The sequence below is a fragment of the Geotrypetes seraphini genome, chromosome 5 (assembly GCF_902459505.1).
Source record: "Geotrypetes seraphini chromosome 5, aGeoSer1.1, whole genome shotgun sequence".
In the NCBI taxonomy this organism is placed as follows: Eukaryota; Metazoa; Chordata; class Amphibia; order Gymnophiona; family Dermophiidae; genus Geotrypetes; species Geotrypetes seraphini.
In genome coordinates, this window is record NC_047088.1 from 263,466,352 (window position 1) to 263,481,921 (window position 15,570).

Sequence of the window (15,570 nt, forward strand, 5' to 3'; positions counted from 1 at the left end):
AGCTCTCCGCCCATGAGACTCGCTGGGATACTCTGTTCAAAACAAAAAAGAAGGCTCCACCGGCACGGCCTTTCAGATAGCAGTCGGCCTATCAATGCCTTTATGTGGCTCGTCCATTGCCATCAGCTCCCCAGCAGCCTAGGCGTCAACGTCAGCAACAACGACAGACTCCTAGGCCACCGCAACAGCAACCTGTGAAGCCACCTCCACAGCAAAAATCTACGCAGCCCTTTTGACTTGATTCTCCAGGGCATAGCCAGCGTCCAAACATCTACCCACCTACCTCAACCTATAGGTGGCCGTCTCACTTTTTTCCTCAGCCGGTGGGAAGTTATCACTTCGGACCAATGGGTCCTCAACATCATCCGCCACGGCTACTCTCTCAACTTTCAGACCCTTCCTCCTCAAGGTCTGCCAAGAGAGTCTGCTTTGAACACTCCTCAGTCTTCCCTCCTTTTTCAGGAGGTTCAATCCCTCCTCCTTCTGAACGCCATAGAGGAAGTTCCTCTAGATCAAAAGGGGCAGGGATTCTACTCCCGTTACTTTCTAGTACCCAAAAAAACAGGAGATCTCAGGCCAATTCTAGATCTTCGCGATCTCAACAAATGCTTAGTCAAAGAAAAATTCAAGATGCTTTCTTTAGCCACCCTTTACCCTCTTCTCAATCAAGACGACTGGCTATGCTCCCTCGATCTCAAAGAGGCATACACTCACATACCGGTCAATCTGACCTCCAGACAGTACCTCCGTTTCATGATCAATCACTGTCATTACCAATACAAGGTGCTGCCCTTCGGCCTTGCCTCCTCTCCAAGAGTGTTCACCAAATGTCTAATTGTGGTGGCTGCCTTTCTACGATCTCACCACCTTCAGGTCTTTCCTTACCTGGACGATTGGTTGATAAAGGCCAATTCATCTCAGACAGTACTCCTGGCCACCAACCAAACCATCCTGTTTCTCCAACTTCTGGGGTTCGAGATCAATCTACCCAAATATCATCTCATCCCCACTCAGAGACTTCAATTCATTGGAGCGGTGCTGGACACAGTCCTCATGAGAGCGTTCCTGCCTTACAACCGTCTTCAGACCCTTCAATGTCTATGTCAGCAGGTGCTTCCTCAACGTTCCATCTCTGCCAAGCAGATGATGATACTCTTGGGTCACATGGCCTCCACAGTTCATGTCACACCCTTCGCACGTCTTCACCTGCGCACTCCTCAATGGACCCTAGCTACCCAGTGGTTCCAAGCGACGGATCCTTGCTCACGACACATATCTGTGACATCATCTCTTCGTCAGTCTCCACAATGGTGGTTGATATCCTCAAATCTCTCCAGAGGTTTTCTGTTCCATCTACCTCCTCATCAACTTGTCATCACCACCGACGCCTCCCCTTATGCCTGGGGAGCTCATTTGAATGAATTCCAAACTCAAGGACTTTGGACAGCCCAGGAAATGAAGCATCACATCAATTTCCTGGAACTCAGAGCGATGTTTTATGCCCTCAAGGCCTTCCAACATCTTCTCTTTCCCCAAGTCCTCTTGCTGTGCACAGACAATCAAGTTGCGATGTACTACATCAACAAGCAGGGTGGGACAGGCTCTCGCCTCTTGTGCCAGGAAGCCCAGAAGATTTGGGCTTGGGCCACAGACCACCAACTATTCCTGAAAGCTATCTACATTCAGGGAGAACAGAATTCTTTAGCGGACAAGCTCAGCAGAATTCTCCAGCCTCACGAGTGGACACTCGATCCTTTAACTCTACAGTCCATCTTCGCTCAGTGGGGCACTCCTCAGATAGACCTCTTTGCAGCTCCTCACAATCACCAGCTGCCCCTATTCTGCTCCAGACTCTACTCTCCTCACCGTCTGGCAGCGGATGCATTTCTCCTCGACTGGTCCAATCTGTTCCTGTACGCTTTCCCTCCTCTGCCTCTCATGTTACGAACCTTGTTCAAGCTCAAGAGGGAACAGGCCACCATGATTCTGATTGCTCCACGGTGGCCCAGGCAACATTGGTTCTCCCTTCTACTTCAACTCAGTGTCAGGGAGCCTTTTCTTCTTCCGCTGTTTCCTTCTCTGCTTACGCAACATCAGGAGACCCTTCTACATCCCAACCTCCAGTCTCTGCACCTGACAGCTTGGTTTCTCTCGGGCTGACTTCTCATGATACTTCTTTGTCTCAGCCCGTTCGTTCCATTCTGGATGCCTCCAGGAAACTGGCCACTCTGCAATGTTACCATCAGAAGTGGACATGGTTTTCTCCCTGGTGTCTTCTTCATCACCATGATCCCACTTCCCTTGCAGTGGAGACTTTGTTGGATTATCTACTTCTTTGTCTGACTCTGGCCTCAAGTCTACTTCCATCAGAGTCCACCTCAGTGCTATTGCTGCTTTTCATGAGCCAGTTCATGGAAAACTTCTCTCGGCTCATCCCTTAGTGTCCAGATTCATGCGGGGTCTTTTCAATGTGAAACCACCTCTCAGAGCCCCTCCTGTAATCTGGGATCTCAATGTGGTTCTTTCAGCCTTAATGAAGCCTCCATTTGAACCTTTGGCTACCGCTCCTTTCAAGTTTCTCACTTGGAAGGTACTTTTCCTTATTGCTCTTACCTCTGCCAGGAGGGTCAGTGAGCTCCATGCACTAGTTGCCAATGGCCAACCTTTTACAGTCTTTCATCATGACAAGGTGGTTCTGCGTACCCATCCAAAGTTTCTCCCTAAGGTTGTCTCTGAATTCCATCTCAACCAATCCATTGTTCTACCTGTCTTCTTTCCGAAACCTCACTCTCATTCTGGTGAACAGGCTCTGCATACTTTGGACTGTAAGCGGGCTCTAGCTTACTATTTAGAGCGTACTAAACCCCACAGATCAACTCCCCAACTCTTTCTGTCCTTTGATCCGAATAAATTGGGACAGTCCTGTTTCTAAACGTACGTTGTCTAATTGGCTTGCAGCGTGCATTTCATTCTGTTATGCTCAGACCGGACTGACACTGGAAGGTTCTGTCACGGCCCATAGAGTTCGAGCTATGGCAGCATCTGTAGCTTTCCTCCGTTCCACTCCTATTGAGGAAATCTGCAAGGCTGCTACTTGGTCCTCAGTTCATACTTTTACATCTCACTATTGTCTGGATGCATTCTCCAGACGGGATGGACACTTCGGCCAATCTGTTTTACAAAATTTGTTTTCCTAATGGCCAACCTTCCCTCCATCCCTCTTTTTGTTAGCTTGGAGGTCGCCCGTCAGTCAAGAATATGCTGCCTGCTTGTCCTGGGATAAAGCACAGTTACTTACCGTAACAGGTGTTATCCAGGGACAGCAGGCAGATATTCTTGCGTCCCACCCACCTCCCCGGGTTGGCTTCTTAGCTGGCTTATACTAACTGGAGGACCGCGCGCCTCTGTCGGGCGGGAAGGCACTCGCGCGTGCGCGGTGCGGCCTGCTAGAACTTTCCAAGTTCTTAGAGTGCAATCACTCTAAAATTGTCCGTACCGGGGCTCCGTCGGTGCCGTCACCCATCAGTCAAGAATATCTGCCTGCTGTCCCTGGATAACACCTGTTACGGTAAGTAACTGTGCTTTTCCTCTTCCTCTTCACAAGAATAAGCGTAAGACTTATATTAACTCTAATTAAATCCTGGTGCTTGTGGCACAGGGTGACTAAATTAGGGAAAATCCTGTTATAAATCCTGTGTTTTAGGATAGCCACTGATTTGGTATAGAGCCTGCATTTCCGTTTAAAATCCTGTGTTTTAGGGTAGCCACTGATTTGGTATAGAGCCTGCATTTCTGTTTAAAATCCTGTGTTTTAGGGTAGCCACTGATCTGGTATACAGCCTGCATTTCTGTTTAAAATCCTGTGTTTTAGGGTAGCCACTGATCTGGTATACAGCCTGCATTTCTGTTTAAAATCCTGTGTTTTAGGGTAGCCACTGATTTGGTATAGAGCCTGCATTTCTGTTTAAAATCCTGTGTTTTAGGGTAGCCACTGATTTGGTATAGAGCCTGCATTTCTGTTTAAAATCCTGTGTTTTAGGGTAGCCAATGATCTGGTATAGCAGCCTGCATTTCTGTTTAAAATCCTGTGTTTTAGGGTAGCCACTGATTTGGTATAGAGCCTGCATTTCTGTTTAAAATCCTGTGTTTTAGGGTAGCCACTGATTTGGTATAGAGCCTGCATTTCTGTTTAAAATCCTGTGTTTTAGGGTAGCCACTGATCTGGTATAGAGCCTGCATTTCTGTTTAAAATCCTGTGTTTTAGGGTAGCCACTGATTTGGTATAGAGCCTGCATTTCTGTTTAAAATCCTGTGTTTTAGGGTAGCCACTGATTTGGTATAGAGCCTGCATTTCTGTTTAAAATCCTGTGTATTAGGGTAGCCACTGATTTGGTATAGAGCCTGCATTTCTGTTTAAAATCCTGTGTTTTAGGGTAGCCACTGATTTGGTATAGAGCCTGCATTTCTGTTTAAAATCCTGTGTTTTAGGGTAGCCACTGATCTGGTATACAGCCTGTATTTCTGACTTACTAGTTTTTAGCCATTGTGTGTGCTGATTAGGTGGAGAAGGGAGAGGCTCTGATTTACATACTAAGGTTAACTGCATTATCTTTGGGACAGTGCTGTGAACAAGTCTGCCCTGTGAACTTCTAAAAGCTAAGTTACTCAGCATTTCATATTCTGCTCTTTTCACTGTTTTCCAGCATTATATCTGCTTAATTTATCTCCTCCTCCTCCTCCCTGTTTCTTACTTAAAAAAACAAACAAAAAAAAATAAACCCTTCTCTTTCCTTTGTTAAATCGTATTTCCTCTTTCCCTTCATGGGAATAAGGGTAAGACTTATAGTTCCACCAACCCCAGGGACCACTTTTCATATATAGAGACCCAAATAATCAGGACTACTCAAATCAAGTCACTTCACAACTAATCAAGATGACCTTTATTCTATGCAATCACTGTGGTGCTTTAATTCCAAGACACACTATTTGGAGGCTTAAGGCTTGCCCCATCTGTCTTCAACTTGCTAGTATTAAGGAGGAGCTCTGCAAACTTAAACAAGAATTGAATACAATTAAAGCAGCTTCCATCACTCCACAAAATCATACCAACTTACCACCTCTACCTCAAAGAATAAAACAGCCCAGGAATAAATGGGTCACAGTAGGCTCAGGAAGACTGCGACATGTAACACAGAAACATCCACCTTCACTAATATTACCTCTACAGAATTCCTTCGCTCAACTAGTGCACTGCGATACTCAAGAAAACAGAAGGGAGGTGGGACTGGAACCAATGAAGGTAACTTAAGAGAACAAGCGCACCCTAAGTACAAATAAAAAAGCCAAAAACAGAAAACTATTACTGTTGGGGGATTCCATCATCAGAGACATTAACCTTGGAACACAGGACGAGGAGACCAAAATAGTGAAATGTCTTCCAGGATCCTCAGCTACCAGGAGTTCCAGGCAAACACTGACTATAATTAAGGAAGAAACTAAGGATTTTAACACTAATGTTGTTATCCATCTGGGAACAAATGACCTGGCCAACAACTCCACATTTGCAGCACAAGCTTTCGGGAGCTTGGTGAGGGTTTGAAACCTTTTGTAAAGACTTTAGCTTTTTCTGAAATACTGCCTGCATATGGAAAGGGAGAGCAAAGAGTAAAAAACACAGAGGACTTTAATAGATGGCTCAAAGCCTGGTGTCATAAAGAAGGCTTCAGGTACATAGGAGGATGGGGAAATACATGGAAGGACAAGAAGCTATATTACTACAGCAGGAAAAAGAAACCTTGCAGAGAAATTTAGACAATATTTTTCTAGGCATTTAAAGTAGAAGGTGGGGGTGGTGTATGTACGAAGGACAATTATAGAGACCACCCCCGGCAAAAGAAAAGATGTGATAGTAGTAAAGGCTGCAACATAAGCAATATCAGCAACTCATTTCTTAGTATTGCAACTGAAAGTGAAACGACACAAAAATCCATACGAAAAAGGAGATTATCGCTGAAAAATAGCTGGAAAGCGATGACCACAAATACTCGCAGTCTAAGCAACAAAGTTCATGATCTGCAAGCCCTGATGTTAGAGGCAGATCTAGATATTGTTGCTATCACAGAGACATGGTTCAGTGAATCACATGGATGGGATGCAAACATACCGAGATATAATCTTTTTAGGAAGGACAGAGATGGTCATAAAGGTGGAGAAGTAGCTCTCTATGTAAAGATCAATATCCAAGCGACCGAAATGCAAGGGACCTGGGGAGAGGAAGAAGCGATATGGATTGCTCTGAAAAGAGAAGATGGAACTTCTATCTACGTAGGTGTAGTCTACAGACCTCCGACTCAATCGCAGCAAATTGATAAGGATCTGATTGTGGATATCCAAAAGTTTGGAAGGAAAGAGGAGGTTCTGCTGTTGGGAGATTTCAACCTGCCGAATGCGGACTGGAATGTTCCGTCTGTGGAATCGTAAAGAAGTAGGGAGATGGTGGATGCCTTTCAAGAGGCTCTGCTCAGACAAATGGTGACGGAACCCACAAGGGAAAAAGCAATATTGGATCTGGTCCTCACAAATGGAGAGAGTATCTCTAATGTTCGAGTGGGTGCTCACCTGGGAAGTAGCGATCATCAAACGATTTGGTTTGATATAACGGCTAAAGTGGAGAGCGGCCGCACGATGCTTAAAGTCCTAGATTTCAAATGTACGGACTTTAATGCTATGGGAGAGTACCTGAAGAAAGAGCTGTTAGTATGGGAGGACATAAGGGAAGTGGAAAGACAGTGGTCTAAGCTGAAAGGAGCGATAAAAATGGCTACGGACCTTTATGTGAAGAAAATCAATAAAAACAAGAGAAAAAGGAAGCCGATATGGTTCTCCAACCTAGTGGCTGAGAAAATAAAGGCAAAAGAGTTGGCGTTCGTGAAATATAAAAAAACCCAAGAAGAGGAGTGCAGAAAGGACTACAGGGTGAAACTGAAAGAAGCCAAGAGAGAGATACGTTTGACGAAGGCACAGGCGGAAGAACAAATGGCTAAAAATTTAAAAAAGGGAGACAAAATATTTTTTCAGATATATTAGTAAAAGGAGGAAGATGAAAAATAGAATTGCTAGGCTAAAAGATGCTGGGAACAAATATGTGGAGAGTGATGAGGAAAAAGCAAATGTGCTAAACAAATACTTCTGTTCTGTGTTCACAGAAGAAAATCCTGGAGAAGGACCGAGATTGTCTAGCAAAGTTACACGAGAAAATGGAGTAGATTTTACGCCGTTCACGGAGGAGGGTGTTTATGAGCAACTTGAAAAACTGAAGGTGGACAAAGCGATGGGACCAGACGGGATCCATCCCAGGATACTAAGGGAGCTCAGAGAGGTTCTGGCGAGTCCTATTAAAGACTTGTTCAACAAATCTCTGGAGACGGGAGTGATTCCTGGGGATTGGAGGAGAGCGGATGTGGTCCCTATTCATAAAAGTGGTCACAGGGATGAAGCAGGAAACTACAGGCCGGTGAGCCTCACTTCAGTTGTTGGAAAAATAATGGAAGTGTTGCTGAAAGAAAGGATAGTGTATTTCCTTGAATCTAAGGGGTTACAGGATCCGAGGCAACATGGCTTTACAAAAGGTAAATCGTGCCAAACGAACCTGATTGAATTTTTCGATTGGGTGACCTGTGAGCGTCACGATGGCAGGAGGGAGTGGGCAGCCCTTCTGCCATATGTAAAGGTACCGGTGCTGGGGTGGGGTGGGCTGGGCTGGGCAGACGGTGGTGGCATCCCTCCTGCAATTTTTTAGGGTGGTGGGTTTTTGCGATTGTCAGTACAGGATCAGAGGGTTTAGTAAATCTAGCCCTTTGTGTTTTACCAGCTAAAATAAATGGTCTATTATAATCAGGTAATCAAACCAGAAATGGCCCCAGCCTTATGAATGGAACCAGTCTTCTGCTCAAGGACAGTATCTTGTCCTCGGGAAACCTCTGAGGCCTGGATTCTCCCAGGATCTTGACTAATTTCTTGAGGTCCTCATTATAAGCCTCAGAAGTGAAGCTTGTGCAGGTGCTTCTTGGAGGCCAAGTCTGCTGGCCAAGAGCACAGCCATCAGCAGGCCATCATTTCTGCTGAGGCTACTAGCAAATAAATGATCCATACCAGTTAAAGATTTTTACCAGGAAGCCACTCCAAATTCCACCTGTGACACCTTAGGAGACTTGGCATCTGGATCCAGTGAAGTAAGGCTCTAACCATTAGCCTTCGCAGAGCACAGCCTGGACCCTGATTGCTGAAGAACTAAATGCTTGCTTGAACAGAACTTCTACCTTCCAACTTTGAAAATCCTTCAGAGCCAGCACACTTTCTTAGTAACCTCCATCACTAAGTTGTTCACCATAGGAAAATAGACGAACAGGGCCAGATGTTCTCACGGAAGTGGATACAACCTATTCATTACCTTAATGCCCCTTAGCATCAACTCCAGAGCATTTATGGAGTAAATAAGTCCTGTCCAAGAAGAGAAAACCAATCGCTCCCACAAGAGTCCTCTTCATAGTGAACAATCTGTGTGTAAAAGGTCACAATATGCAGATGGCATTACACAGTGTCCACGCATGAACTGGCATGAGATGCCCTCTTATCGGATATTGTAGGGGAAGAAAGTCTACCTTCAAACATCTTCAAATGAAAATTTTTGTTGAGATTGGCTTGTACAGACCCTCTCAAATCGATTCGCTCTGTTGCCTCTTCAAGCACCACCTCAAACCATTTAAAACAGATCATACAAATGTGACCACAAAATAGCGGGGTCCAAACAGCAAGGATTGGCCCTATACCTGCTATTGCCATATATCCTTTTGTGTAAGTTGCAATCATCAGAAAAGGAGTTATCAGAACCCACTGTCAGAGTTTTTTTCACCTGTCTGCTTATGGGAAGAGAACGTTCGTAGCTATTTCATACATTTTGGAATAGATTACTAGATTTAGTTTAGAGAAGGATTACTCAAATCCACATTCAGTACCTTTCTGAATTGATATCAATACAATATGAGCAAGCTGACCTGGATATAAACCCTCCAGGGACACCAGGCTGCTCAATGGTATAAATTGATAGCTGGATCTATAAAAAAAAGAAACCAAAAACTGGTCTTAGGGACATTTGGAGCATTGAGATTAAGCATCAAATTACTGCATCTCAATGGCCAAGAATATGGATGTACAGTGTCTGCATCTATGAGACAAACTTGTTTTTTTCTATTACATAGAACATTTTGGACCCCAGTTGGTTTACAAAAGTTAGATAGCTCTAACGTTGGCATTGTCATCTTGAAGCGGGGACTTTAGATCATTTATTGTTCTATTGTCCATTCATTTTGGCTTTTTGTAAATCAATATGGGGCCAAATAAATTGTTTATTAGAAAATCCGGTGGCATTGTCATCCGATACTGTACTATTTGGCATGTCAATGAGAGCAAAAAGCCAAATATCTTCGAAAAATAATAAGCTTTTACTTATTATGACAGGGGTTGCCATAAAACAGATTACAAGTACAGTGGTACCTCGGTTTACGAGTGCACCGGTTTGCGAGTGTTTTGCAAGACGAGCAAAACATTCGCAAAATCGGCGCCTCGGAAACCGAGCGTGCCTCGATATACGAGTGCCCCCCCCCCCCCCCCCGCTCACGTCGCACTACCCACCCCCGCCGCGATCCGGCATCCCACCCGATCACATTCCTTACCCCCATTTGGCATCGGCACCAACGCACAGGACATGCCGGTGCCGGAAGATCTGCCACCTTCTTTGCGGTGGGCCTTGAGCATCTGCGCATGCTCAAGGCCTTCGGGTTCCCGTTCTCTCTGAGATTCTCGGGGGGGGGGGAGGTGCCGGATCGCGGGGGGGCGCTCGTAAATATAAAATGGAAAGGGTAATAGCTACACAGCAGGGGTATTTAAGAAAATTTCAAGATGTTTGGGAGCCTTTAACAAATTATTGCAATGAATAAATAGTACATGTTCAAGATTGGGAGTGGGGGAGGGGTAGATTATGGTTTTTGTATAATTGTAAGGAATGTTAGGAAAGAATTTATTATTTTCTTTGTGTTTTGAATTTGTTACGGAAGGAGAGGGAGGGGGGAGATAAGTTTTTTTAAATGGATTATTGTAGAACATTAAGGGGTCCTTTTATCAAGCTGCGGTAGGGGTTTAAAGCACGTAATATCGCGCGTTAAGTCGCCTGCCGTGCTAGCCGCTAACGCCTGCATTGAGCAAGGGTTTGTTTTATAGCCGGCCGCGGGGGGTAGCACGTGATGAAATGTCCGACGCACTAACCCCGCTAGTGCGGCTTGATAAAAGGACCCTCAAGTGTTGTATTTAAATGTAAATGTTTTCATGTGATGATACTTATAAGTTTTAAAAATGAATAAAGATTTGTTTGTTTGGGTTTTTTTTAAATGATTATCTGCTCTCAGAGCCTAATAAAGACTGTGTTTGGTCTTATGTGGTCTTTGAGATTCCTGGAGCTTAGCTATTATATGTCAGTCTTGTATTTGACCTATTCTGTAGAGGATTTGAGACGTTTAGTATGCTTTTTGTGATTTAGAGGGGGTTTGGAATATTTTGTTTTGTGGGGTTGGGCTATTAATTTTTTTGGAGGATTACATATGTTAGGACTGAATTGATTTGTATATTTTGCTTATTTTGTGTCGCTTTGGCTGAAGCAATGGAAGGTGAAATGATTTTCCCAACATCACAGAATTCTCAGTAATGTGGTAATACTTTCAAAATTTGTCATTTTAGAAACTAAAGAATTAGAGACCAGTTTACATTTGTTTTTGTTATTAAACCTAGGTTGCTACCTTTATTCTGCAGAAGATTCTCTTGGATGACACCGGTTTGGCCTATATCTGTCAGACTTATGAAAGATTTTCTCATGTTGCCATGATTTTGGTATGTGGCTTTCTGTTTCCACTTTTTGCTTATTAAGATGGGTGAAATGATGCACATTTCCACATTATCATTGTTCTAACACTCAGCCAATGCTTTTTAGTTCCTCTAGCAGCACTTGCTGCTATTTCAGTCACTGGCCTCTGTGCTACTCTAACCAGTGCTTGTAATCCATTACTTTGCTAGGAGGTCAGTAGGTTATGGAAGAATAGGGACATTGCCAGAAATTGTTCAAAAATGTGACCGCAATGTGCTATTTATACCTGACAATGTTGTCTGTACACCCAATCATGTTAAGAGCCCATCAGAGGGCTACAGTAATTATAGGTGACTTTAAGGTAATAAGCTACTTACTTTTATTTTAACTACCTTTTTGATTTAACAGGGTAAGATGGTACTACAGCTGTCTAAGGAGCCATCAGCAAGGCTTCTGAAACACGTGGTTCGTTGTTACCTCCGTTTATCTGATAATCCTAGGTAAGTAGGTTTTGTTTGTTTTAAAGTAAACCCCAAGTTTGTTACTTTAATAAATATCACCATTTGAGAGGTTCAAGTGAAATGTGGAGAATGAGCAAATACCTGTCTGACCATAAAATAAAATGCTTATGTAATTTGCGGGGTATGGGCTCGTTTGGACTCCCTACAACTTAAGTCTAAATTGACGGCGATTCGCCACCACACTATGCCCTTTTATCATAAAGTGTGGGATTCCTATTTGGCCTGGAAGGAGTCTACTTGAGTGCCATTTGTTGGGGATTCCCCCCCCCCCCCCTCCTTTCCTTTCCTTTTTTTTTTGTTTTCGATTAGTTAGGCCTGAGAACCTGTGTTTGTTTGCTGATTGGGGGGGTGGGATCTGCTGGGCTGGGGAGGTTGGGTGTGGGAGATTCACAATATATACTTATGTGAAGTTTTTGGTAATCAGCTGTATTGTGAATCTGTTCTATTTTCTTTTTGGGTTGTTTTATGTAACCCCAGATGCTGGCAAGGGTCACACAGTTACTTTTATTTGTTAGGACCAGACCAGAGCCTTTGTTGACAGCAGCTCATGAGGAGGGTGGGCGAGACATAGGAAGGGAGTGAACCTGGCAGTAGAAGAGGGGGAAGCTCATACTTTGGGCTAACCTCTTATATAAGGCACCTGTGATCATGCCCAACTTGTCAGGGTAAGGTACAGTTCATTCTTCAGCATTGGGAAAATATCATCATAAATTGTGTTCTTCAGTACTGTAAAACTGGGCTACTAGTCTGATACTAGAACAGGGGTGGGCAACCACCATCTTCAAGGTCCACCACAACCCAGTCAGGTTTTCAAGATTTCTACAGTGAATATGCATGAGATTAATTTCCATGTACTGCTTCCATTGTTTGCAATGTTATCCATATTCATTGTGGGACTCTTGAAAACCTGACTGGGTTGTGGCCCTCAAGGACCATGGTTGCTCTCTCCTGCACTGGATTGACATCTGAGACTAAAGTCAAAGACCACAGGTCCCTGCCCATCTGCTTCAAGAAGTTGTCACAGTCCTGCAGCTTATTCTAACAGCCTTTTTCAACTTGGAGAAGGAATCGTGACTTCTACTGGAGACAGTAAGGTTGTATCCCATATTAGACCTCAGTCTGTTTCTATAAAAAGAAAAGTTCAAGATGAACATTTTTCTTTCCTTTCCTTCCTTCTACTTAACCCAGTTCCTGCCTGAATCTTAAATAACCTCCAAGAGCCAATCTGGTCAGCCAGATTTTTCAAGAAAGCTGCCAGAAGCCCCTTCATAGAAGGGATAGGAGTAGATGTCCTTGCCTGTGTGGATGAGGGCTCACTACTATGAGGCATTTGGTGAAAGTTGTTGGGGATAATGAAAGACCAAATTATGTATACTTTTATGTTTCCCTTTTTTTAATCTATGTAAACCGCCTCAAAGTCTTGAATAATTGTCAATGTGCAAAAGGAGCCAGATGTTTTCTGTATCTAGGACGAATGGAGATGTTTGTGTAAGCATCTGTAAGATTCAGGCAGTGCAGCCAGTTTCTCTTCATCAAATAAAGAACAATGTTCATCTTGAAATTTTTTATGGGAATATATTGGGGTAGTTTGAGGATTCAGGAAGCATCTGCAATGCAGCCATGATTCTTAGCCTGTAAAATCGAGCTTCAGTAGTATATGCAAAGCGACTGCTTGGTCCTTGTTTCTTGTGTTGGCTTCATACCACTACTTCAGTGGTCTCAAACTCGCGGCCCGCCAGGTAAAATTTTGAGGCCCTCGGTATGTCTATCCTAATCGCAAAAGTAAAATAAAACCGTTTCTTGATCATATGTCTCTTTAGCTATAAATGGCAATATTATTATTAAGACTTAGCCAAAAGGAAAGATTTATAAATTAGAAAGAGTTTTACCTCAGTCAAAATTGTAATTTCTTTAATAAGACATTAACTATATTTTCTGAGGCCCTCCAAGTACCTCCAAATCCAAAATGTGACCCTGCAAAGGGTTTGAGTTTGAGACCACTGCACTACTTGAACCAGCTCACAGTTGGAGGTATTGCATTTGGTTGACTAAAATGGACGTACTATAGCTAAACTAAGAAACCCCGAACTTAGGAGTAACCCAGTCCTACTTATTGATGGAAAATTCAATGTTTCTTACCTGTAGCAGATGTTTAGTAGGATTGATCAGACACTTGATGGTCTTACCTTCCGAGAGCTGCATTCTTTCTTGGGCCATGGAGCTAACTGAGAAGCTGAGATGGACTCTGTTTAAGAAGGTCCACACTTTTAAACGAGTTGTCACCTCATCTCTTGCTCTCTGTTGACCCCTTGCCTCTCTTCTCCCTTCTGATGGATTAATCGTGTAACTTTTTACGCTGGAGATAGATTGGTTTCTGCAACCTTCAAGTCTAATGTAATAGTATTGTAACTGCTTAATTCTCACGTACAAGCGGTCTATTAAATGTAAACAGTCCAGTCTGGGAGAGCTGTTCAGCCCTATGCTGTCTACCATCATACAATTGTTTGTTCACTTCTGCTGTTTAAGGAAAATATTTATTACTGGTGGTCCCCTCTTTGCCTTCACACACACTATGCATAGAAATTTGAGTATGATGTGCCTATTTAGTCTCTCTTTTTTTAATATTTTGATGCAGGGCACGAGAAGCTCTGAGACAGTGCCTTCCTGATCAGCTCAAAGACACAACTTTTGCCCAGGTTCTGAAAGATGACACCACAACCAAACGCTGGCTGGCACAGCTGGTTAAGAACCTACAGGAGGGGCAGGTGACTGATCCAAGGGGGATACCCCTTCCTCCACAGTGACTGCAAAGTGGCGAGGGAAGCAGAATCTCAGGTTCATAGAGCAGCAGGCACAGGTGACCTGCTGAAGAAGTGGCCACAGAAGGATGGGGCAAGCGAGAGGGTCAGTCCTGTATTTGGAACCATGAGGATCTTCCAGAACTCAGTGTTGGGACTAGCACAGTGATTAAATTTATAGCAATTACCCGCCACTTTTGTAGAGGAGGGATGAACTTCACCAGCAAATAATGAAAGTGCAGCCTAAGAGAACTGATGGCAGAATTTGCTTTACCTGATTTGAAAGTGGTTTTTGATAATTTTTTGTCATTCGCTCCACTTTGGAGTGATGTTTTTAGAGAACAGGAAGTATTAACTGAGCTCCTCCTTGGGGATCAGGTGCTTTTTGTTTGTGGGGCAGCTCGGTTCTCGTACTGTTTACAAGCAAGTTTAATAAAGCTGATCTAATCTTGAAGTTCCCTCGCTGTTGTTTTAGTTGTTGAAGGAAAAGGTAGCCTTCCTAGAAGAGCTTCTCTTTTCCAGCCTTTCCAAAAGGTGCTGTAACTTTTAGAAAATAGTTATTTGGGTTGGGGGGTAAGGAATTGCGCAGAATAACTCAGTGGATGCAACTGAAGCACTAGCTAATTCTACGATACCTTTGACTAGTGACATTGTAATACATTGTGGCCTTGCCAGTATTTCAGATGAAAATGCAAGTTAAAATATAATTTGAAAGAGTCCTGGTTTTTTTTTGTATGTTGTATGTTTCCAGATACATATTAAAGAATCTTAATGAGGTTTCCCTCTTGTGTGATAGAATTTGGCCTGGTACTTCACAGGCATACATGCAGTGCTAATGAAAATTGTGCCCCTTTATAAATCTCCAGAATACCCTAGACCAGTTATATTTGGGACATTGTGACCAACTGTTTTCATGTGAAATGGGTTTGTGGCTCTTGCATTATGTTTGTCCCTTTCATTTGAAAGGAAGCTCTGGAATGAGAGGGCATAGGATGAAGTTAAGAGGTGATAGGCTCAGGAGTAATTTAAGGAAATACATTTTTACAGAAAGGGTGGTAGATGCTTTGAACAGTCTCCCAGAAGAGGTGGTGGAGACAAAGAATGTGTCTGAATTCAAAAGGGAGAGAGGAAGATAGTGGTGGTTGTGGATGGACAGACTGGATGGGCCATTTGGCTTTTATCTGCCATCATGTTTCTATGTGTGACAACTGTGATAAACTGATGGAATACCAGGAGCGTGAAGTTGCTTGTAACCACCTCATTAAAAGGACACAGAACTGCTTAAATTAAAATACTGAAAGATTTTGAATTGATCACGAATGATGAATGTTTTGGAAAT

General features: G+C 43.4%; 1 protein-coding gene across 2 annotated transcripts in view; it reads left to right on the forward strand.

Moving 5' to 3' along the window:
* CNOT9 (CCR4-NOT transcription complex subunit 9) overlaps positions 1 to 15,010 on the forward strand; it is a 38,013-nt gene extending 23,003 nt beyond the window's left edge. For both annotated transcript variants that reach the window (XM_033944520.1, XM_033944519.1), the window contains exons 6-8: positions 10,840 to 10,938; positions 11,321 to 11,412; positions 14,069 to 15,010. In XM_033944520.1, the coding sequence (XP_033800411.1) occupies positions 10,840 to 10,938; positions 11,321 to 11,412; positions 14,069 to 14,237 (360 nt within the window). In that variant the 3' untranslated portion in view covers positions 14,238 to 15,010. The remainder of the gene's footprint in view (positions 1 to 10,839; positions 10,939 to 11,320; positions 11,413 to 14,068) is intronic.
* Positions 15,011 to 15,570: the final 560 nt, after the last annotated feature.